The sequence below is a fragment of the Mustela nigripes genome, chromosome 14 (assembly GCF_022355385.1).
Source record: "Mustela nigripes isolate SB6536 chromosome 14, MUSNIG.SB6536, whole genome shotgun sequence".
Lineage (NCBI taxonomy): Eukaryota > Metazoa > Chordata > Mammalia > Carnivora > Mustelidae > Mustela > Mustela nigripes.
Window position 1 is genome coordinate 79,484,034 of NC_081570.1, and position 25,279 is coordinate 79,509,312.

Consider the following 25,279-nt stretch of genomic DNA (forward strand, 5'->3'; position numbering starts at 1 on the left):
AAAAAAAAAAAAAAGAAAGTTAATCACAGACCTACTATATGACCTAGCAAATACATTCTACTACATTATTTCTATTGCTGCTGTAACAGTTTATCGCAAACTCAGTGACTTAAAATTATATACATTTATTATCTTACACTCTTTGAGGTCAGAAGTCCAAAGTAATTCTCAAGGTATTGGCTGGTCTGGTTCCTTCTGGAGGCTCCAGAGAATTCATTTCTTCGCCTTCTAGGTTCTTCCTTGGCTCATGATCCCATCCTCCATCCTCAAAGCCAACAGCATAAATTCTTTTTCCAATTTCTCTCTCTGTCCTCTGCTCCACCATCACTTCATCTTCTGTCTGACTAACTCTACTGCCTCCCTTTGGTAAAGATGTTTGAGATCACATTGGGCTTACTTGGATAATCAGGATGATCTCCTCATTCTAAATTCCTTAACATAATCACACCTTCAAAGTAACTTTTCCTGTATAAGGTAAGATATTTACAGGTTCTGGGGATTAGGACATACCTCTTTGGCTATAGTCATTATTCAGCCTGCTGAACCCTTCTATGTAATCACTGCAAAGAAAAAAATGAAAGCACACAAACTTTTACACAAATGTTCATAGTAGCTTTATTAGTAATATTTACAAGTAGTTTATTTGTAAATCAAAACACCTGTCAATCAACATGAATGGATAAATAAATTGTAGTATACCCATACAATGGAACACTTCAATAATAAAAAGGAACTAGCAATTTATATAGCATCAAAGAGATGAATTCAAAATAATTGCAATATGAAAGGAGTACAACAGTAAAGAGTACATACATCATGATTCCATTTATGGAAAACTCTAGATAGCACACATTTATTTATAATGATGAGAAGCAAATGAATGGATGCCTAAGAACAGAGCAGATTAGAGGGAGGAGGGTTTGGGTTACAGAGGGTCATGAGGGAACTTTTGGAGGTGATAGATATATTTATTAACTTAATTGCTGTGATAGATACAGATTTAATTATATATTTAATTAATATATTAATTATACACATATTATGATATTATCATAATATATAATGTATTTGATTAATAAATATTTTTAAATGTGCAGTTTATAATATTCCATTATACCTCAATAAATCTCTTAATATAAGCAAACAAAAAACCACTTTTTAATTTCTGCTTGGATTAAACATAGTACAAGGGGTTGGGGCATTTTGCTAGAGGTGAAACTGTGTTCATCTTGGTTTCTTCGTAATCAAACGAGATTTGATCAGGAACAGGGTGCCAGAGAAATATAACCAAAACTTCCTCTTTTTCAATTTCTTTCTATTTTTCAGTTTTCCATGGAAGTTGTTAAAAGGGTGATAGTCATATTAAAGCTTCTTTCAGAAGACTCTGCCTAGGGAAATTCTTTGCTTTCAAAAATAACTAGTTAACACTTGAGGTTCGAAAGGGCTTATTCTCACCTAGAATTCTCACCTAAGTATTTTCTACCTTTTTCTTTTAGTCATAGATTTTAACATAGTGCATGTCAGATGAATAGCAACAGGCCACGTAGGCCTCTGCTTTGAAAATCCAACTGAAAAGCTAGCGCACAAGGAGGATTCTTAAAGTGGTACATGAATCCAATGTTTTGTACTGAGCACTGCTTATATTCAAAGAATTGAATTACTCATATTTAGTCTATTTCTCCTTTTATATTTTCATGGTAACAGAAATACATGTTGTGTTGTTGCCTGATACTTGCTGTACTAAGTGGGCTGTGATCTATAAAGACTATACAGTCTGGTCGAGAGACAGAGTAAAAACTGTAATAAAGTCATGAAGTTCTTATGCAAAGAAATGGAAAATTTGGTGTTATTTCAGATTTAACCATCTTAAATGAATGTAATGATATTTACATCATGTTCTAATATTGGCACGTCCTAATAGTACACCTAAATATTTGCATCATGTCCAAAGATTTGCCTAATATCTGCAAGTAATAAATTGTACAGAAAAACAGTCCTGCAAACTGTAGCCAAAGTCAATGTTCTTTTGCTCACTGGTGGGACAGTTCTTTTTGCTTCTATACAAGGCAGCATTCTCGCCATTAGATGGCAGTCAAAACCAATGCAATGATTAAACTCCCCTACCTTATGTTTAATAAGGATTTTGCATGTGTTTGAGTTAACGTTATTCAATGGCTAAGTTTCTGAAAAGTTCAGTGAAAATTGTCAGACATTGTAAATGATCCAGCATTCCTTCTGGAAAGCAGAATTATTTTTCAAGGTACATAAGTATCCCCTTCAAGAGATCAGCTTTTTTCTATTAAAAATTCTTTTAAAAATTAACTTTCTAAAAATTGATGAGTAACATATATACAAAATGCATAAATCTAAGTATCTCCAGTTTGAAGATCATCACAACGTGAAAACACCTGTTTAAACATCCTTCATCTAAAATGAGAGAACATTACCAGCATCTCAAAAGACCCTCTTGTGCGTCCTCCTAATCATCACCCTTTTCCTTCTCCCCAGAGATAAACATTATCCTGACTTCTGACTATTTGAATTTTTTTTTCTTCAGTAATTTGTACATCCAACATGGTGTTCAAACTCATGACCCCAAGGTCAAGAGTCAGATGTTCTACCAACTGAGCCAGTCAGGAGCCCCTGAATATTTTCTTATGTGAAGTGCTGATCCATGTATTTTGCCAATTTTCTGTCATGTGGTTTATCTTATTGTTTTGTAGTTTTCATATTCTCAATGTGAGTCCTATGTTGGATATATGTATTTCTAATATATTCTCCTGTTTTGGGCTTTTCTTTTCATTCTCTCAAAAGCACTTTTTGAGAAATACTAATGAACACTGATTTGCCAATTTTTTCCTTTATGGTTAGTGCTTTTTTGTATCACATTTAACTCATTTCTGCCTACATCACATCATGAAGATAATCTCTCATAATATGTTCTAGAAGCTTCACTTTATTAATTTTCATAGTTAGAACTAAAATCTACCTGGGATTGAATCTTATGAATTATAAGAGGTAGAGGTCAAGATTTATTTTTCCATATGGGTATCCAGTTGATTGAGCACCATTTGATAGAGGCTATAGCTTTCCTACTCTTCAGTGCCAAAATGGGTGTTTTATGTTCAGATTTTTAAAAGCTCTATCAGGTTTGTTTAAAGTAGAACATAACCATATTTAGCAAAGTTCATCCTTTGGTAGAGTTTTTCTGGAAAAAATGTCATTTAAAAAATCCCATTAAAATCCTTTAATAGGGGCGCCTGGGTGGCTCAATGGGTTAAAGCCTCTGCCTTCAGCTCAGGTCATGATCCCAGGGTCCTGGGATCAAGCCCAGCATTGAGCTCTCTGCTCAGCGGGGAGCCTGCTTCATCCTCTCTCTGCCTGCTTCTCTGCCTACTTGTGATCTCTGTCTGTCAAATAAATAAATAAAATCTTTTAAAAATAAAAGTAAAATCCTTTAATATATAAACAGTTGCATGGCTTTGACAAAACATAAACACATTTGATTATAACAGGGGATAATTTCATCATTATTCCAAAGGTATTGCATTTTCTGAGAGTTTAAAACTCTCCTTTCGTAAGGGAATTTAAAGTAAAAGATAAACAATTTGCTTGAAGCTAAGCAGATTATATAGCTTAGAGATGATCCTGGTGACACTTTAAAGTCAATCAATCTCAAAGCTGGTATTAATCTGCCTTGTGACTGATCTGATCCAAACCTGAGAAGGTGTTACCATCAAGTTAGAAAAACATGAACACATTCAATGGTTTGAAAACAAACGCAACAATATAAAATCAAGTATTTCGTCTTTTACCTCTTCATAGTAGCCTTGGAAAAAGATGAAAAACACCTTGGGGCACCTGGGTGATTCAGTGGGTTAAACCTCTGCCTTCAGCTCAGGTCATGATCTCAGGGTCCTGGGATTGAGCCCCACATCGGGCTGTCTGCTCCACAGGGAGCCTGCTTCCCCCCATCTCTGCCTGCCTCTCTGTCTACTAGTGATCTCTCTGTCTCTCTGTTAAATAAATCAATAAAAAATATATATTTTTTAAAGATGAAAAACACCTCAAACCAACCATGAATACTGTTCCCAGACATTCAAAAGATTTGTAATTTAAAAAATCTAATCGTGTGGTTTTAAACAAGAGGTGTTATATTCTAAAATTATTCCTGTACTTTATAACTTTTATACTTGAATGTAGATTAACTTGTTTACTACTTCTTGAGTTTGTGATTATGTATTTTCACAGATGGCCTTATCTGGCTATGTTTCTATTTAAGTTTTGCCAAATTATCTCTTGTACTTAAATATATTAAAATATGTTGTATTGATTAATTATGTTATATATCTGCAAGTATCGTTCTTCAGGAAAACAACAAATAGCTAAAGATAAAATGTTTAGATTAGAAGTTTGGGAGTCATAATTTAATTGACTTTCTCCATAGGTCAAAAAAAACCTTAAGCTCACTTCCTTTTTGTGGATTATTCACTCTTTAATAAACACTTAGGGGTGCCTGGGTGGCTCAGTTGGGTAAGTGTCTACCTTTGGTTCAGGTTGTGATCCCAGGGCCCTGGGTTGGAGCCCTGCTTCTGGTTTCCTGCTCATCAGGAAGCCTGCTTCTCCCTCTTCCTCTGCCGCTCTTCTGCTTGTGCACGCGCGTGTGCTCTCTGATAAATAAATAAATAAAATCTTAAAAAACAAAACACTTAACTCACCTCTGCTGATCTTTTGCCAGGAAAGTGGCTGTCATGGTTGCTTTGGTTTTTCTGAAATCTTTTTACTAATTTGTAAAGAGTTTCTTTTGACCTGTATTTCTGAACAAGTTTTAAAAGGGTAACTAACTGATACCATTTTTACATGCAATTTTAAAATAACTTTCAAGTTTGGGAGAATTTATTCATTTTTAAAAATGTACAAAAGTTTCTGTGCACTTTACAAATCTAAAATAATTAGCTCCTACCAATTCTTTCTCTGTACAAAAAAGTACAATTAAGAACATCATTTTATAAATAGTTTTCATTTTAAGATTTCTTTTAAATCACATTTTAATTCTAGTTTATTGGCAATTTGGAAGCAAATAAGAACAGGATATAAGCATTTGATATAAAATAATCTGAAAATCAGTCCTAGAAATATGATTTCCTTACATCTATTGTCAACCCTAAGGCTCTGTAGAAGGTGAATTTTGTTTTATTATTTGAGAACCTTTCATTTTTATTTATTAAATATTAATTGGATACCTATTCTGAGCCAGGAATAGTCCTGAGCTCAGAGGAAACAGACAAGTAAAAAGACTTACTTGAATTATCTGTTTAGATGTAGGTACTGAGAACAGTAAGAACATATCAAGGAACACCAAGTCAATGTCAGGAGAGGAAAGAAGAAGGAAAGGAAGATTCACAAAAGGCTTCTCGGACCCATCACATGTGAAGTCAGTCTTCAAGAATGTGAGTTAACCAGACAGAGAGGAACACATGTACCAAGGCATGAAGGGGTACCTAGGCAGTAATGGAACTAAGTGCATTTGGATATGATGGAGTTTGGGAGTAATGGCAGAATGGTAGGAGACGGGGCGAGACAGTTTGAGGCCATATCATGAAGGTTGAAAAAATTCACAGATCCTTAATATTTCATTTTATTAAAAATGTCTTTTTATTAAAAAAGGATTTTAGGATAATCATCTGGATTCTTGTTTTTTTTTTTTTTTTAAAGATTTTATTTATTTATTTGACAGAAATCACAAGTAGACGGAGAGGCAGGCAGAGAGAGAGGGGGAGAAGCAGGCTCCCTGCCAAGTAGAGAGCCCGATGCAGGGCACGATGCAGGGCTCCATCCCAGGACCCTGAGATCATGACCTGAGCCAAAGGCAGCAGCTTAACCCACTGAGCCACCCAGGCGCCCCCATCTGGATCCTTGTAACAAACAAAATACTTAGTATTACTGAGGAAAAAATTGAATCTCCCTCTTCCAAAGAATAAGTGAAATAGTCATAATGATCTCAGAAATTACCCAGTTTGGAGGCTGAAGATGAATTTCCAAGAAGCTCCAGGACTACTCTCAATGAAAGAACACCAGGCACCCTTTTCTACCATATGGGTTCATAATAATGGCTAGAGCTGTTTTTGTGAATGAAATCAAATGCCTTGCATAAATTGTGATGCAGTCTAGTCATTTGTGGCATTCCTTTCCTCTGCACACAATGGACCAGAAATAGAACACTAAAAACGGGAAGTAAACTCCCCCCGCCAAATTATATATTTACCTATGAAAAAATTCTTCGCTGCCACGTTTGCAGAAATGGAGAGAAGCGTGAGAGGAGAAGAGACACGGTTTCTTGAGATTGACCTGAGGCAAACAACTCAGGCAGTGCTCTGCACACTTAGCTAGGGGCAATGGATTAAATCCTGAAGAACTGTAGTCTGTCCATGAATACTGAAAGATGTTTGCTGGGTAGTGGGTAGGATGAGGTAAATTGTGAACAGGTGGGGCTGTCTCTTTGCACGTGGGCAAACTCCTACCATGCCAGCAAGAATTTCCGAGAGTGGCAGGTCCTTGCTACTCCTGGCCTCACCCACTAGAAGTGCAGAAAAGGCAGGTTACTTAATAGAGGTACAAGCAACTGCTCAGTTACCCCCATTGTATACTCTAGGGGCCAAAAACATTAATTAGGAGTCCATATTCCTGAGCCTTCAACTTAAACACTGAGCAGTTTCCTGTCTCCCTATCCCTGAGTGTGGACTGGTTTGACTCACTCCCTATCAGTTCTAAACAGAATCTCTCCAGTGTAGCTTGAAGTGAGTCATTCATTTTCTGGGTCTTTCCTCCGAGATATAAAGGATGGTATTTGTGTCAGTGTGGAGTGTGTATGTTTGTGTTCGTTGTTTTTTTGGCAAATGCCATAGAACAGTATGTGTGTGATTTTGATGAATAATCAAGGGTGCCTGGGTGGCACAGTTGGTTAGGAGTGGGCCTTTGACTCAGGTCATGGACCCAGGGTCCTGGCATCGAGCGCTGCATTGGGCTTCCTGTTTGATGGGGAGCCTGCTCCTCCGTCTCCCTCTGCCTCTCCCCAGCTTGGGCTCTCTCTATTTCAAATAAATGAATAAAATCTTTTAAAAAAATAATCAAAATATATCTCATATTAAAAATATGAGACACAACTACATACAAATATCATGGCCCAACCACTGGAAACTTAGAAATTCTGACTTCAGGCTTTGAGTAAGGCCTAGCCACTGTTATTTTTAATTATAACTCCTTTTAAATAGGTAATACATTGGCAATATAATAAAATTAAGTGGAAATGGTATAAAAGAAGAGCAGTGAAAAGTGAGACTTCTCACTCCAGTCTCCCTTTTTCTCCCCTGCAGAGGTAACCCTTCCTTCTAACTTCTTGTGTGTCCTTTCAGAGTTATTCTGTGCATATAAACACACAGCAGAAAGTTCCTATCTCTATTAAACAAAAGTGATAGCATCTTCTACCCATTGTTCTGAACTTTCTCAGGCACAAATTCTTCATGAAAAGCCACAGATAGGGGCATCTGGATGGCTCAGTGGGTTAAAGCCTCCTTTGGCTCAGGTCATGATTCCCAAGTTCCTGGGATCGAGCCCCACATCAGGCTCTCCGCTTGGTGGGGAGCCTGCTCCCCGCCCCCCAAAACCCTGCCTGCCTCTCTGTCTACTTGTGATCTCTGTCAAATAAATAAATAAATAAATAAATCTTTTTTTAAAAAGCTACAGATAAAAGCTATGTTTCTGTTCTCAAGAAATGCTCCAGATGTATCTATTAAAAATATTTTTTTAAAATATTTTTTTATTTGTGAGAGAGAGAACATAAGCAGGAGGAGCAGAAGGCAGAAGCAGGCTCCCATTGAGCAAGGAGCCCAATGCTGGACCAGATCCCAAGACCCTGGGATCCTGACTCCAGCCAAAGGCAGATGCTTAACCTACTGAGCCATCCAGGCGATCCTAAAAATCTTTTATATCCAATTTTAAGTGTTCACCAGCTCCCTCAGACTCATGGCCAAAATTCAAGTTTAAGAGTTCCTTATTTCTGGTGTTTAATCTAAGATTATCCTGAATACTTAGTGTTGCCAGATAAAATACAGGAGTTTCAGTTGAACTCAAATTTCAAGTTTCGGATAGCAACAAATAAATAATTTTTTAGTATAAGTATGTCCTATTTAATATTTAGAAATTCACATTTAACTGAAATTCACATGTAACTGGGAGTCCTGTATTTTTATTTGCTAAATCTAGCAATTCTACGGGAAATTTTGATTTATAGGAAGCTACTCCAACTAATTCTCTCTAGAATGCGCTGTATTAGAGATGACCTAGATTATAGCTATATGACCAGGCCCTTCAGGATAAAGTCAAATTCTAATAGTTTAACAAGAAATTGGTTATCTGTTGGCTTATTTCAAAATAAGTGGCTTTAACTTGGCTGTTTTATTTAAGGGGTAAAAACTGTATTGTTACAATGCAATGGTCATTAAAATAAAAACTTACATTAGTTTACATATAGTAGATTATGTAACTTTTAAAGAACTTAAGGTATCTAAAATCTGGGGTATTTTGGTCCTTAAAATCAGCACTAAAATTTTAGCCAATTGGGTTTGACAAGGATGAAGAGAATCAGTCTAGAGGTAAGTTTTCATTACTGATTATTTAATCATCTTTATTACCAACAAAAATAATATTAAGCATTGAGTCATAGGTAGCATAATATCCTGGTATAGAGGAAACAATTTGTTACTTATGACTTTTTAGTAAATAAATAACATGCTATAGTAAATATCAAATGACGAAGATTTACAAACATTGGAATCCAAATAGGAAAACAGCAGAAACAATGATTACCATGATGGGTATGATTCTGTTACACAGGAAATGAAGGAAAAGTTATGTTAGAACCTAGTATCCCAGATACATCTGAATGGAGTCAATAAAATTAAAATTCATCATTCCATTCCAGAATTGTTCTCCTTAGTAGCTAAAGGTAAATTTTCATTTCCCTTAATGTTAACCTGTATAGACTTTCAACAGTGGTGTGCTGATGTTTAACAATCCCTTCTTCAAGGGAAAAGACAGCCCTGATTTTTAGCATTTGCCAATTCCATGGTGGAAGTACTTTCACTATGATTGATATTGAGTTAACTTTTTTTTTTTTTAAGATTTTATTTATTTTCCAGAGAGAGAGAGCGAGAGCAATCGAGTGCACACAAGCAGGCAGAGAGGCAGGGAGAGAAGGAGGTTCCCTGCTGAGCTAGCAGCACGATGCAGGACTCGATCCCATGACCCCAGGATCATGACCTGACCTGAAGGCAGCGGCTTAACCCACTGAGCCACCCAGGCACCCCCAACGTTTTTAACAATGTGTTTGCAAAACTCCTGAAAACTTAACAGTTGGCTCTTGTGAGCCTGTAAAAGCTGTTTTTATTTCTACAAGTATATATGATATACTTGATTGAATTTCATAAAAAGAAAATAGAGAACGAGGTGTTCTTTTTGTTAATTGAAGTGTTTTTAAATTTGTCAACACAGGCAAAAACCCCCACAAAAAAATAAAAACAAAACAAATGAATTCTTTAAGAGTTTAATTAATGGAAATTTTGAATGGATTTGGGAAGGTGCACCAATCACCTGAAGAAACCTGTATGTAACTTTTGTTCTACAAGGTCTCCTGACTCTAAAGAGAATTTGCTCTAAATAAACACCTAAATGCTTTTCAAGTCACATGTTCTGTAATAATGGTGGGAAAGAATCAATCATCATAGAAAATTGGAAATGAGTTACCTCTTTAAACAAATCTATTCCATTTGATTTACATAAAATTTTCCATTTTTTGTTTTTTTACTTTTTTCTTTTTGCCAGGTTTCATAAGAGCAAGTAGATAAAATGCTTCAACTAGATTCAGTAATGGACAGCAGAATCTCCAAAGACAAAACAGTAGGTGGTTTTCTTTCTTTTTCTTCAGTGAGCCATTTTTGAACTATCCTCTCGAAGTTTTGAATTTCTGCCAAAATTTTGGTTAGGAAAATTGGCAATACAGCAGGCAGTGCTGACTATTAACTTGGTCAGTGCCATTCTTCATTTGGCTGGCCTGGATCTGCATTCTGGCATGATCTTGCTTCTACTGTGGTTCTCCATTCAAAGCATTAAAATGGAGCTACCAAGTACATCGTCTTGATATTCTTCCTAAAATAGTTTTAGCTTGATTGTTCTGGCCTACCTATGTTGATAATGATTCTATTTGTGGACACTTTCTATAATTTTAAGACATAATCTTAAGACACTTAAATGGAAAGAAAGGAGTTGCTATTGTTTATACTAGAGATTTCCTTTCAACAGCGGAAATTCTATATGATTGGTAGCCATATATTAGTGGGACATTGATACATGTATGTTGAGAATAGCTTTCCATATTCAAGGTGTTGATATAGAGTTTTACCTTTTTCTTTGAAAACACTTCACATTACTAACTTTATATATGGAAAAAACTTTTGCAAAAATTTAGGTTTAAGACAAGAGACTGGTTTATGATTGAAGGTTGATGTATTTGGGCTAGTAAATTATTCTATATTCCAGAATGCAGCAGTGAAGAATTGTCTTTTACAATCTGACTTAATAAGGGAATTCATGCAGGGAAAATTTGAAACTAGAAAGAGCATCAGCTAAATGTTTATAATCAAGAAACTATAAAGGGAAATTACATTTGAATTAATACAAGATAAAAATACGCAAAAGAAAATGTAACACTTCAATGGCTTATCACAGAGCAGAGTTCAAATATATGCCTGAAGAGAAATTTCAATAAAAATTATTTTCCATAATTAATAAAAAGTAATAATACAGTGTAATTATTTTTAAAATTGCTAATGAGTCTGTGTAATTTGAGCTCTTTCAAATTTACTCAGTAGAGTGGCTGCATTGTAAAACTATGTGGAGAGGGGCGCTTGGGCGGCTTAGTGGGTTAAAGCCTCTGCCTTGGGCTCAGGTCATGATCCCAGGGTCCTGGGATTGAGCCCTGGCTCTGTTCAGCAGGGAGCCTGCTTCCTCCTCTCTCTCTGCCTGCCTCTCTGCCTACTTGTGATCTCTGTCTGTCAAATAAATAAATAAAATCTTAAAAAAACCCAAAACTATGTGGAGAAAGCTAAAATAGTATTATTTCCTCCATTCCTTCTTAGTGTTGATTACCTTATAAAAACTGTAGCAGAAACAGAAACTCTGTGATAATAGATTACCAAAATAGGTCAAATAGCAAAAAGGTGTAAGATAATTGCTTTGACAGAATTTTGTATCCCTTAATGATGCAAAATAAGACTTGGGGGTAGTAGCATCTGACATAAAATAATAAGCTGCTGTTATACTAAAGTGATTTTGCTTTCAAGATGCAAAGTTTTGTTTTATCTTTTTTAGAGAGAAAAATGATGTGTTTGAACTGTTCAAGAGTGCCTTGTCATGGGTCCATAAAGAAAAAATCATATATATATATATATATATATATATATGAATAACTTAAAACCTAGAGGATTCTGTTTATGTCAAAAATCAACATTCTTGGGTGCTTGGGTGGTATAATTAAATATTTGACTCTTGATCTCGGCCCAGATGGTGATCTCAGGGTCCTGAGATCCAGGCAGCAGGCTCTGTGCTGAGCATAGAGACTGCTTAAGTTTCTTTCTCTTCCTCTCCCTCAGCTCTCCTGTCCCTATACTCTCAAAAAAACAAAAACGGACAAAAAATAAACACAAAACCCCACAACATTCTTATGAACTGCCATACTAATATTTGTGTGTGACTATATATGTGTGTGTAAAACACCTCTAGATGTTTGTTTGCTAAAATGTACCTATACTATTTTAGAGATTGGTTATAGAAAGGAATACTTTGGAAGCTGATTAATCTTTATTATTTTTATAACAAAATATAACACAAAACATACTTATTCATTTGTGATAGTTTTCAATTTTTAATCATTTTGCCTAAAGACTGTTGAAGTAAATAGTGAATTTTAATATAAAAATTTGCAAGTTACAAATAATTATTTAAAATATCAATTTAAGTTGGTTATATGAATTATGTTTAAATTTTATAGCAATGTAGTATAATGGAAATTTTCCTTGAAATTTTTGGCAGAAAATCTAACTTTCTGGAGAGAAATGAATTGTTCTAAGTGTGGAGTTCTGTTCAGAAACTTCGGGAGAAGAAAAGTGTTCATCTAGGAGATAAGACTTCATGTTCATTTGGGAAATTGTCTAACAGTATAGTTAAGGATAATCTTCAATGTGAATGGTAGATTATTTTACTTTTTAAAGGGAAAGCATGCAATTTTGGCTTAAATTTGGCTCCACATGTCTTAACTTTTATGACAATATTTAGATACAGTAAACCTTAGTATTGGAATGGTTCTGAATAATGAGACATCCATTTTATAACTATATTTTCCATTACTAATCTTACTTGTAATTGCTAAATGCATTCATGATGTCTAGGGAGTGAGAGGAAGGAAGAGGAGAAATGGATAGCTGCCTTAGGTGATACAAGTAATATTGAAGGAATTTTATTTGAAACAGAGGCAGTATAGAAAAATATTGGAAAAAGAAAGTGTGCAGTCACTGCTTTACATACTTTTCACTGAATGGTATACTTAAGCATTTAAAACTTGGCCATTGGAGGAGAGTATTTGTGTACTTCAAGCTGGATTCCGAGAAAGGAGGCTAAGAATTCAGCAAGAATGGCGGCCTGTCAGGAAGGCACAGGTTATTTGCCTCTTCACCCCAAAAGGGATCACATCCAAGCAAGGACAAGGATTGAAACGGAAGAGATTGGGGCACCTGAGCAGGCCGTAGAAGGGGAGGAGTTTCAAATGCTGACACTCCGGTTTGGAGAACTTGAAGACACTCAGCTGTCATAACACTGAGGAGTACTGGGCTAGTGACTGGACTGAGGCGTGTGTGTGTGTTTAGGAGACCAGCAATTAATGCTAAAGCATATGTTAGGAGCTGCTAAGTGTATCTGGTATCTAATAGTACCCGCCAAACTGGCTGATTGCAGTTAATGATTGCTCAGAAAGGCCGGGAAATTAACTCCACGTAGGAAAAAGGAAATGGTGGACCTGCCTCCAAGAGTCCCATATTCTGAGTGAGAGGTCCCTGAAGTTCCAAGAGGCTCTTTTGCACTACCGGAGAGGAATCTGGATCCCGTTCAGATCCCACAGACGAGGTGCCCATTCCTCCGCGGGGACAACCCACCGCTGGGGCAAGCTCGGTTCTTTCCTGCAGGTGACAGCTCGCCTCGCCTTGGTCCAGGTCTTTCATCTCTTGTTATGGCAACATTCCAAAATGAATGCTGAAAGATCTGCCTCTTGCGATTTCCTGACAGAACTTATAAAATTGCAATGTTTTATTAAAAATAGAATCGGGGCACGTTGCTTTCACATTTGACGTTCAACCTCTACACATGTTGGTGATTCCCAAGATCACCTTACCAATCAAGACTTAAAGAAAAAAACCTACCACAAAGGTCCGACTACGTAAACCCAAGGATTTGTAGAAGGCATCTATGTCAGGATTTCTCCCGGGTGGAGGGCGCAAGAGGCAGGAAGGGAGGGTAACTGGAGTTGCCTCATCTAAGGGGTCTCAGGGTAGAGAAGGGCGGTGGGCGTCTTTCCCTTCTCTCCCTTCCACCTTGGAGACGCAGATGCGAGTGGCGGACGGCGGTGGAATTGTCCGAGCCGCAAGGGGCAGGCGGGAAGAGACCTAGCCCCGGAACCAGCAACGTGGAAGACCCCTACGCGAGGGGATTTGCCCGCGGAGGCCCGGCGAGCGCGGGTCCGCCACGATCCCAGGGTGCATCGCGCCCCGCCCCCCTCCCCTCTCCGCGTCCCGCCTCCCCTCGGCCCAGGCCCCCTCCCTGCTGGCTCCGGGAGGCGGGGACGCGGCGTCGGCGGCGGCTTCTCCAGTCGCGGCTTTCTCACTCACTGGGGAGCCCGGCGGTGGCGGCACCTTCGGAGGCAGAGCGGCGGAGCTGCGAGCCCGTCGGCCAGCCAGTGGGAGGTCGAACAGACTAAGGGCATATCCGACAGACGGACGGACAGCGAGCCGCCAGACGGCCCGAGTCGCCTCAAGTTCCGCCATGAGCTGGGGCACAGAGCTGTGGGTGAGTCCGGGTGAGGGGCGCCCCGCGCGGACTCCGGCCCGCGAGGGGCGCGGGCTGGGCAGGCGCCGCTGACCGTCGGCGCCCGAGCCCTTGGGGCCATCCCCGCCCCTGGCGCTAGCGGAGGGCGGGGGTTCCACTCTTCTTTGTGTGCAGACCCCTCTTCTCTCTCGGCCGGGGTGGAGTGGCTGCTGGTCTGCGCTCCCGCCTCTGTCGCTGCAGCGGGGCTGAGGGCAGCGCCTTGGACGGCGGGTGGAGCGGCCCGCGGGCTCCCGCGTCCGCCGCCACCCTCTCCCTTTCCCTGTCTCTCCTCGGTCTTCACTTTCCGGACGCCTGGCTCGTTGCCGGGCGGCGCTCCTCTCCCTTTGTATCTCTCCGCCCGGAGGCGGGGAGGGGGTCCATTGTCCCCAAGTAGCGCCGTTCCCGGGCGGGGAGGGGCCCTGCCGCGGCCCCCAGCTCCCGCAAGGGTCCCCGGGGCGAGGGCGTCGCCGGGCCAGGACCGCGCTGGGAGTCTCGAGGCGCCGCCCACCGCCCTCGCCCCAGGTAGGGGGAGCCGGGCGGCTTTGTTTCGAGCCCGGCCTCCGGCCAGCCAGGCCCGGCCCACAAACCCATTTTCCTCTCGCTGTCTGTGTGCCCCGAACCAGCGCGTGGCTTTGGGGACTCCGGCTGGGCTATCCCCGGCTGCTACCTTGGGCTGGGGGTGGGGTGGAGGTTTGCTTTTGGAATCAAAATTAAACTGATGGGTCGACGGGGAAGCCAATTTTGCCAAAAGGAGCGTACGGCTTCCCGATTGCTTTACTTCCCCTTCCGCTGTTCTTTATTTTCCATCGTTCTCCCCGTTTTCTTTCTTTTCTCCTCGCCTTTCTTGGGCGCTGAAGGTTTCAGACAATGCCCGGTGTCTGGCCAAGGTGCGGGTGGACTGTAATAGGTCGGAGAATTCGCTCTCGATGCAGCTTCTCAAGGGTGGAGGTGTGCAGGGCAGTGATTTCTCAGGTGCAGCGGAGGGACCCGGGGCATGGGGGCGCTGTCCCGAGAGCCGCTTGGTTTCAGCCACTCCCCTTTTTATCCCACCTGTGCACTTTCCGTGCCTTTTGTTAGCGAGGGTCTGGTGAAAGCCAGAGAAAGGGGAGGAAGAACTTCGTGGTCTCGACGGGAGCATTTAGGATGCGAATGAAGGTAGATTGGTTAATTGAAGGGCATGTGTTTTCTTCGGTTATTTTTCCCCTCTTACTCACACGCTGGGAATCTTAGAACTGAAAGAGACTTGAGTTCATCTAGTAGAACACTTAGCCAGCCCAGGAATCTCCTGCAACATTCCCGACGAGTGTTTGCCCAGTCTGTAAACACACTACTCAAGAGAAAGTAACTCAGACACACGTTTCTTAGATAGCATTAATTGTTCGTACATTAGAGAGGATTATATAGTAAATGAATTATGTAAAATTTAACCCTTTAGATTCTCAGGCATTATTGGTCTTTTCCCTTTGATTTTGTACATTTTGTAATTGATTATAGTGCATCATCAATTAAAGTAGATACAGCTTTTTCATTTTTATAATTAGAAAATATTTTTATTTTTACATACTTTTAAATGATACGTTTCAGAGGAAGCAAAAATGTACTCAGAATATTTCTTTTAAAGTACACATAGGAAGAGTAGAGTAATATTTAGATTTAACTTTTAGATTTAAGAAGCACTATCATACTACAGAAAAACAGTTTTAAGGAGAAACAGTATTTTACTGAAGATTAAAATGCGATTTTTAAAAGTTTTTTTAAGTTATAATTTAAGAATATACATTCAGAAGTGATTAGCAGTCCCCCAGTGTCTCCCGTAATTTGGTTACTTTCAGCATTTGAATCGTTTCTCAGCAATTTGGAAAGGTAAACTGTAGAAGAGATGGGAATTTCTGATAACTAAAAATTGTCTTTGAAAATTATGAAAAAAAGATTTTAAATTAAGTTTCCTCTTAAAATTTAATGCACCATGTTTTAAAGTTTTTAGTGGTTTTTGGATTTGAGGGAAATATTTGTTAGAAGCTAAATGATAGAGGATCAACTAGTATCATCTGATGCTTAAACCTTAAATAAATAGAAATTGGTGTAAAGGGCTATTGTTAGGACCAGAAGAGACCTTAGAAAATTTTGACTGGACTTCCTGTTTTTACTGTTCTGTTTTGAATAAGGATATTGTGCTTCCAGTGGATTGTAACAAACACCTATACTGTGCTCTTGTCATTGAGGAATTTGAGGTTGGGAGAGTTCTCTTGAAATTCTGAATTTAGAGACCAGTTCTAATTATTTCATGTTTAGGATCACGTTACTATCCCATAGGCTTAATTAATGGGAACATGTTGTTAACAAAAATACGATGAATGCAGTTATGCACTGAATCTTAAGTTTTTTTCTTATATTCTTTGGAGTTTCATTGATATTTTAATGCTTCTTAAGTCTTATGTTAAATTTGAGAATAAAGTAATAAAATAGAGAACCACTTTATACTGACTCTAGGGGAGAACTAATAGTGATAGACTAATGGGTTATGTCAGACTTTGTTGTGTGTGGTTGTGAGAGGATACGAATTTACTGGTACTAGATTTATGCTCTGGTTTAAGGTACTTTAGGTGTTCCAAATGAGCATTTCAACATTGAATATATGCTAGAGACTTCTGGGTTCTATGTCCTGGGTAATACCAAACAAAGAGATGACAGTGTCTTTGTTTCTTCAGGCTGCGATGTAATTAATTATAAGATAGCATCTTAAGTGTTGTTTATTGTGTTGATTTTTTAAAATTATCACAGGAAGAATGGTTGGATCAAAAAGAGGCCAAATATGAATCCGTGATTTCACAAATCAGATTTTATAATTATTAGTCCCTTTTACAAGGGAGAAAATTAGAGTTGGAGAAGTTCTGTGTTCAGTCAATAAGTTTTTTTTATTTATTAGGAGATACTTTTATGATGGTCTGAGAAACCAAATTTTGCCAGAAAAAAAATCCGTGTATGGTTTGTGTGTATATAGATACGAAAAAAATATGACTGAACACATTAAATGCATATCATGATTTATTCAGAAATTTGCTCCCTGAGGGAAGTGAGGTGACGAATCTGACATAATTTGTTGGGTCTTTTTTTTTTTTTTTAAGATTTTATTTTATTTTTTAAGATTTTATTTGGCAGAGAAGGACACAGCGAGAGAGGGAACAGAAGCAGGGGGAGTGGGAGAGGGAGAAGCAGGCTTCCCGCAAAGCAGGGAGCCAGATGCTGGGCTTGATCCCAGGACCCTGGGATCATGACCTGAGTTGAAGGCTGAGGCTTAACGACTGAGCCACCCAGGTGCCTCATTTTGTTGGGTCTTACAAACCTTTCTTATGCCTTAGTTTCCTAATCTGTGTGCTTTTTGCCCTTAGTTTTAAGAGTATGTAATTTCAAGCCATTGTTACTTTCATTAAATTATTAGTTAAATGCATTTGATAAAACTTACGCTCCCTTTTTAAAAAAGATTTCATTTATTTGAGAGAGTGTAAGTGAAAACAGGGAGAGGGGTAGAGACCAGCAGACTCCCTGCTGAGCGGGAAGCCTTACTCAGGGTTTGATCCTGGGCCTATAGTCTTGTGATTTGAGCTGAAGGCAGATGCTCCACTGACGGAGCCACCCTAGCATCCTGCTCATGCTCTTTTGGATCATAGATTCATTAGATACCCCCAGTCTTAACCCTTAATGCTTCTTTATCTTTGTCCTTATAGCATTTATTTAATATCTGCGCTGGGGGCACCTGGGTGGCTCAGTGGGTTAAAGCCTCTGCCTTCGCCTTGGGTCATGATCTCAGGGTCCTGGGATTGAGCCCCATATTGGGCTCTCTGCTTGGCGGGGAGTCTGCTTCCTCCTCTCTCTGCCTACCTCTCTGCCTACTTGTGATCTCTGTCAAGTAAATAAATAAAATATTAAAAAAAAAATGAAAATCTGTGCTGTAAGTGTACCAGACTTAATAGTCTTAGAGTATAGAACTGGATTAATCTCTTTGTTTTCACTGACTAAAACAATGCCTGTAGGTGATCATGCATGTTTTGCCCAATTGAATTAATAGTTCATTACTTAGGATATTGATTACTGATTAAAAAATGCATCCTGGAGGAAGTCTTTATGGTTCTGAAGGCCTTTGTAGGTGATGATAGATTAAGTGGTCTAGATAACAGTTTGAGAATGTCCAAATAAGTTGAAACCAAGATTATGAAGTTAAGGTTTACTGTTTGGTTCAAAAACTTTTACAGCTGGGGAAAAACTGACCTAACGGGAGTTCTTTGACTTTACCTGACTTACAGTTCTGTGATGTGACTACAAATATAGCTGATGAAATGTTGGACCACATTAATAGATTTGTCTAGAAAACAGAAGTGTAGTTCCATTGCAGTCCTTGTGGTTAGACTATTTCTGTAATATTGACTTGAGCATTACTTCACGTTTTTTAAAAAATCTATGCACTCGTGTGGAGGAGTTTGACAATGAAAACTCCTTGTTAATCAATGTTAATGATATTGCTTTTTTCAAAGACCATAAAATTGCTGTAAGAACTTAAATTAAACAGTAAAGTAACTATTGAGCGTCTGTTAAGGGGAAGCACTGTGAATGTATGGTGAAATTTATGAAAGTTTATAATATCAGTCCTGCTGTGAGGAAACAGAGTCATTTTAAGGTGATATTCTTTCCTAACTCCAAAATACTCCTCTGTGTTTGCATCACTGTCCAGAATGTCTTCTGTTGATCAGTTCCTCTGAACCCCCCCACCTTTTTTCCAGAGTACACATTCTGGATAATATCTTTCTTATGGGACTACCACTTTATGTTATAGTTATTTCTTGTACATTCAAACCTTTGGAAAATAGTCATAGTATAAATATGTTATATTCCATTTTGTTGATAGAAATTGTTGTGTTCAACATTGTATTATAGCCCTTTTTCTTAGTTAAGGAGGCTGAGAATTAATTTGACACCTGTTTATGCCACCATTTTATCCTGACTGTATTAAGATGGAAGCTGGAGAATGGCCTTTGACCTCTGCATTTGCTGCTTCCTTAAACCACTCAGTTCCACTCCCCTTCCCTGCCTTTATTTTGGAACAGTTACAATCTTTCTTCCTCCCCCTGTCTAAAAATGTGAGTTTGGCTGGACACTTAAAAACCTATTTTACCGGGGCGCCTGGGTGGCTCAGTGGGTTAAAGCCTCTGCCTTCAGCTCAGGTCATGATCCAAGGGTCCTGGGATCAAGCCCCGCATGGGGCTCTCTGCTCAGCGGAGAGCCTGCTTCCCCCCTCTCTCTGCCTCTCTGCCTAGTTGTGATCTCTCTCTCTCTGTAAAATAAATAAGTAAAATCTAAAAAAAAAAAAAAACAACAACCTATTTTACCAGGGTGCCTGGGTAGCTCAATCGGTTGATCATCTGCCGTGGCTCAGGTTGTGGTCCTGGCTCCTTGCTCACTGGGGAGTCTGCTTCTCCCTCTTCCTCTTCTTTCCCCCTACCATGCTTACTTTCTCTCAAATAAATGAATAAAATCTTTTAAAAACAAATCTATTTTACCTACTTTTTCCTATAAATGAGCCCCTGTTTGCAGGCAGAAAATAAGAGAATGGTAATTTATAACTATGTCACCTACAAGTGCTGTCTTATTGGTCTTCAGTCTTTAAACATTTTTAGCTCAGCAAAAAAGAAAAATTCTGTTTTGGGGAACACAGTTATACCTACAGTGTATTAAAAACTAGTGGGAAAAGATTATATAAAGATACTGTTTTATAGGAAACAAAAGCTATTCCATGTATTAGTCCAAGCTATGTATATCAGATATAACAAAAAGATACTTGGCATGGGCTTTGGAATAAGGAAGGTTTTGCATATAGCTGCCCAAGTTCCTAGAGGGCAGAGATCGTGTCTTATTCATTGCTTAATCATTGTCTGATTCATTGCTGTATTTTCCCTGTCAGCACACTGCCTGGCATAGAGCCTGATGCTACTCAGATCTTTAGTAAATGTTTGTTGGATTGACCTGAGTATAGTGGTTAGGTTTGGCTTGAAATTGAGTATATGGGATGGCTGAAAGTAGTGATGCAGGGTAGATTGGGACCAGGTTAAGAGGCTGATTTGGCTGAGTGCTTGATTTACATTAATCAGCAGAAGGGGGTGGGGTGTTATTTATTTATTAGCGTATAATAAACTTGATTTTTAGACCATATAAAACTCCACAGAAGGAAGTTGTAGTTTGTGTTAGTAGAAGGGATTATTTCTTCTTTCTGAATGCTTTGGTGGCAGAAGGAAGAATCCCCCTGGGTAATAAAAGGTGAAAGTTTATTGATTTTATCACCTCTGCAAGAATATTTGAAGGGTGTTCGTTCTTTTAACAGTGTTATTGGTCCTGATACCAGCTGTATTTTTAAAATATATGTTATTTCTGCAGTTTGTTTATACTGTTTTCCCTTCTCTCCCTTATCTGTGAGTTAATATTTTTACTTCCGTATCAGTTTAGTTCCAGTGCTTTTTCTGAGGCTAAGAGGTGTTCATTGGTAAATGTAGTAAGTTTTGATCCTACCACTTTTGCTCTGAAATAGCTTCATGTGTGATTTTCTCATATAATAAAGACATTTTGGAATATTTTGAGGTATCACCTTTAATTGGTGGTTGAATGGTAGATGCTTTAAAATTGCAAATTGTGCTTAAAAATCTGTTGATATAGTTAATTTTAATATTGTCACCTGTGCTTTTAAGCATTTTTCTTTTTTCCTATAATTTGTATTCTGTGATTACTTTTACATGATTTTTATTGACTAGTTCTTTAAAATCACCTCTTTTACACCATAGGGAGCTGCTGTAAGGCATTCTAAGATGGTATCTGATTGCTTTTTGTAATGTAGGATTCAGCATTTAGAATTTGTATAGAGCCCAAGAGAAAGAAATCTAGAATACTAAGAATAAAAGTTTTTGTAGAATGTGCCTATTGAATCCAGATTAGTTATTAATTTGGGGGGCTTAGGAACCATTTTTCCTTAAGTTCTTATTAGAAAACTAATCATCAGACTTTAATAGTGCCTCATTTGTTGTAGTTTGAAAAAATATAAATGTTTATATAGAGTCAGATTTCCCTGTTTTTCCCACACCATAATTTTGTTTCCAGAGTAGAAGTCATCAGTTTTGTTCCTGCTGTATCCTTGCTGTATACCTAATTTGTACAAAGGGAATGGGCATATAATAGGCACTGAAATACTTGTTGAATGAGGAAATCAATGAATTACTATAACTCAGCAGATTATGTTTTGAATACTAAGGGTATTTAGGCATTTTCCCCCAGCATGTATATTTCTTACATCTTTGTTTAACTTTAGGGATCCTTTGTTTGTTTTTACTTGAACTCATGAGTCTGAGATCGAGTCAATGCTCTAATGACTAAGCCAGCCAGGTGCCCCTTTACGGATCGTTTTTATAATCTGGAAATAAAACTGATTGTACTTATTCATATGAAATTTTTCTCTTTTAGGTTTGGAATTCTCATTTCCTTGTTTGGGAACAAATGGTTATTTTTTAGTGATAGCATATCTTATGACCCTTTGGATTCTAAAGTTTTTTTAATTACTAGAGAGAGAGGGTGCATGGGCGCACACACACATGTGAGAGGCAGAGGGAGAAGCAGACTTCCCGGAGCCTGAGGTGGGGCTCCTTCCCAGGACCCTGATATCATACCCTTAGCCGACAGTGGCTGACACTCAGCCACTCAGCCTCCCTGACCCTTTGGATTCTGAAAATGAGAAGAGTTAACATTCTCTTGGTCATGTAAGGATAATGTAAATTGTCTGAGACTTAATGAATAGGGAAACATAAAAGCTTGGTTTTTGGTGAGTGCAAGTGCTGATTCTGAGAGATTCTTCTTCTTCTTCTTCTTTTTTTTTTTTTTTTTTTTAAGATTTTATTTATTCATTTTACAGAGATCACAAGTAGGCAGAGAGGCAGGCAGAGAGAGAAAGAGGAGGAAGCAGGCTCCCTGCCAAGCAGAGAGCCCGATGTGGGGCTCGATCCCAGGACTCTGGGATCATGACCTGAGCCGAAGGCAGAGGCTTTAACCCACTGAGCCACCCAGGTGCCCTGATTCTGAGAGATTCTTGATGAATGTTAGTGGTGATTAGTTTTTTTTCCATTAAAAATATAAAAATCAAAATTATTGAAACAGCTATGGTATTTTTTCTTAAAGATTTTGTTTATTTATTTGACAGAGAGAGAGGGAGAGTACAAGCAGGAGGAGGGGCAGAGGGAGAGTAAGACCCAGGCTCCCCATTGAGCAGGGAGCCCAATGCAGGACTTGATCCCAGGACCTGGGAATCAGGACTGGAGCTGAAGGCAGCCACCCAACCAACTGAGCCACCCAGGCAACCTGAAACAGCTATGGTATTTTAAATAGCTTCTGAATAAATACATACTAGGGGCGCCTGGGTGGCTCAGTGGGTTAAGCCTCTGCATTTGGCTCAGGTCATGATGTCAGGGTCCTGGGATCAGCAGAGAGCCCGCTTCCCTCTCTCTCTCTCTCTCTCTTTGCCTGCCTCTCTGTCTACTGGTGATCTCTGTCAAATAAATAAAATCTTTAAAAAAAAATAAAAAAATACAAACTAACTTTTGAGTCAGCTTTCTAGACTTAGATCATGAACTAAATTAACATCTTTAGTACTGTTTGCCAAGGCTAAATATAATCAACATTTGTTAACTTTTTGAATCTGAAAATGACCTTCTTTTACCTTCATTTTTTAAAAGTTTCATTCAGACACATTCATACATTAACGTGTACAAATCTTATATGTACAAAATTAATTTTTTTAAATCAACACACTCATGTAATTGCCCTTAAGATCAGGATACAGAAGTTTCCTTCATGCCATTTCAAGTAAATATCTGCCCAAAAGTAACCACTATTCTGACTTGTATTGCCTTTGATTACTTTTGTAGGTTTTTTAAACTTCACATGAGTATATGTTCATGCAGTATATATTCTTTTTCATCTGTCTTCTTTCATTTAACATGTTGTGTGTGGCAGTCATCCTTTATGGTTAGTTTGTGGTGTTCTATGTTATGTATAGGATTTATGTTTTCTTCTATGTGCCTGGGGTCACTCCTAGTCTGGGACCATCTTAAAACAAGTTCAGGGCTAGAAATTCCTTTGTGTGGTTGTTGGGCTTTAATTTCTGCCCCCATATCTTATGCTTTTTTACCAAAACAAAGATCCTGATTTTCAGGATTGGCAAACATCCTGAGATCAAATGTAGCTTATATGCTTTTCTCCCCCTCTTTTTGAGTTCTCATATTTTGCTTGTGACTTTGTAATTCCTTGTTATCTTGACTTGTCTTCTGATGCTTTACATTTTTGAAATATATTTTTATCCATATTTTAAAGTTGTTAATCCACTAGAATAGTGATAGGTGATCCAAAAAACTTAGTCTGCTACTGTTGGAAACTGAAAATTGTTACATTGAGTTTTTAATTATTTTGCTATTGTGTTTTTAGTTTCTAAGAGTTGTTCTTTGTTGTTGTTTTTAGTGTACTTTTTTCCCTTTTATTTCCTTTTTAAAGTAATTTCCATGCCCAGTGTGGATCCCAGTGTGGAGTTTGAACTCATGATCCTGAGATCAAGAGTTAAGCTGAAATCAAGAGTTGGATGCTTAACTGACTGAGCCACCCAGGAGCCTCTATTTTCTGAATGTACTTTTTTTTTTCTGCACCCCTTTTTTACTGAATGTACTTTTAACATAGCATCCTCTACTTAATCTTCTCTTAGTTCTTTTTGAATACCCAAAATAGGTTTTTTTGTCTTATTGTGTTTAGTTTTCTTATCCCTGCGTAATATTGGTAGCCTCTAAGTTGCTTTTCCCCCCTTTTTGCTAGTTTTGGTTCTTGTTTTTCATGTTAGAGACTTTCCTTAAATATTTTGTGATCCCAGGATCCTGGAAAGATGTCTCTCAAGATTAGGGCATACTGAGTTCTGATATGCCCTACCTATTAAGTTTAGGGTTTGGGCTGTTTGAAGTTTTGATCCCTTTAAGGGTTTTTGCTTAGTAGATCCCCCTGGCATTGTTCATATCTTCTACCTCCTTTCCAGTCCTATTGTGAAAGCTCAGAAGGTATCTTTCTTTTGAAGTCACACTTATCATTGGTGTTTATGGTGCTAGGGGCCACAACTTGTTTTTTTTTTTTTTTAAACAGGTGCTTAAACAAATATTTTTATTTGTTTTATACAACAAGATAGTCTTGTATCTTGTAACCCAAGCCAGTGACTCGAGCAGTCACTGGCTTGGGTTAGCACTTTCAGTACTGTTTTGGACTTTACCTCAGTTGGAGATTGCAGCTCCAAAAATCATGTCTGTTTTTAATGCCCCCCCCCCCCAAAGGGGGGGGGTAGGTAAGAAAAAGAAAGAGGAACAACATTAAATATATTTGCCTCTTTGTCAGGAAGACAAAAGCTTTCCCAGTTTCTACAACAAACTTCCCCTTAGGTCTCACTGTCCAAAACTGGGCACATTGCCACCTGAACAAAGTAGTGTTTTTATTAGAAAGGAAAAAGTTGAATAAGTGGAAGGTGTCCAAAAGTACAGAATTTATGGTTTCTGTCCCCAGTGAATTAATGATTGCTTTGTAGAGGCAAACACACGCATACATATTTATTTATGGCTATTTGATAAATAGCAAGGGAGTTAAGAAAAAGCAGTAATAGAAGTGTTGAAGCAGGTATTTTAGAGTTGAGGTCTTTCAGAGTCTAATATGGCCCACTGTCATTTTAAGAGCTTGGTGGTGAAGGGCTTTTGTGTCTCACTGGAGTTTATAGCCCACCTTTTGTTTGCCATACCTTGCCCTGGCGACATCACCTGCCAGAATACATGGGTGTTTTGCCTAATGGTCAGAATTGATGGTCCTGGCTTGTTGAAGTTTACCTAACCTCAGGCTGAGTGAAGGAAGGCACTGCCAGGACTGAGGAAGGGGTACTGAAATAGAAATGCAGAAGTTTATTTTGTGAGGAGAAAGTTTTCCTGGATATTGGAAACAATAAAGATCTCCTGTAATGACCCAGGTTTCTTAGTCATGTAGATATAATACCAAG

General features: G+C 38.6%; 1 protein-coding gene across 3 annotated transcripts in view; it reads left to right on the forward strand.

Moving 5' to 3' along the window:
- The first annotated feature begins 12,477 nt into the window (after positions 1-12,477).
- The window catches only part of FNBP1L (formin binding protein 1 like), a 101,511-nt gene continuing 88,709 nt past the window's right edge, over positions 12,478-25,279 (forward strand). Inside the window, exon 1 of one of the 3 annotated variants that reach the window (XM_059375430.1) lies at positions 12,478-14,166. In XM_059375430.1, the coding sequence (XP_059231413.1) occupies positions 14,143-14,166 (24 nt within the window). In that variant the 5' untranslated portion in view covers positions 12,478-14,142. The remainder of the gene's footprint in view (positions 14,167-25,279) is intronic. The other 2 variants (XM_059375432.1, XM_059375431.1) reach the window with 2 other exon arrangements.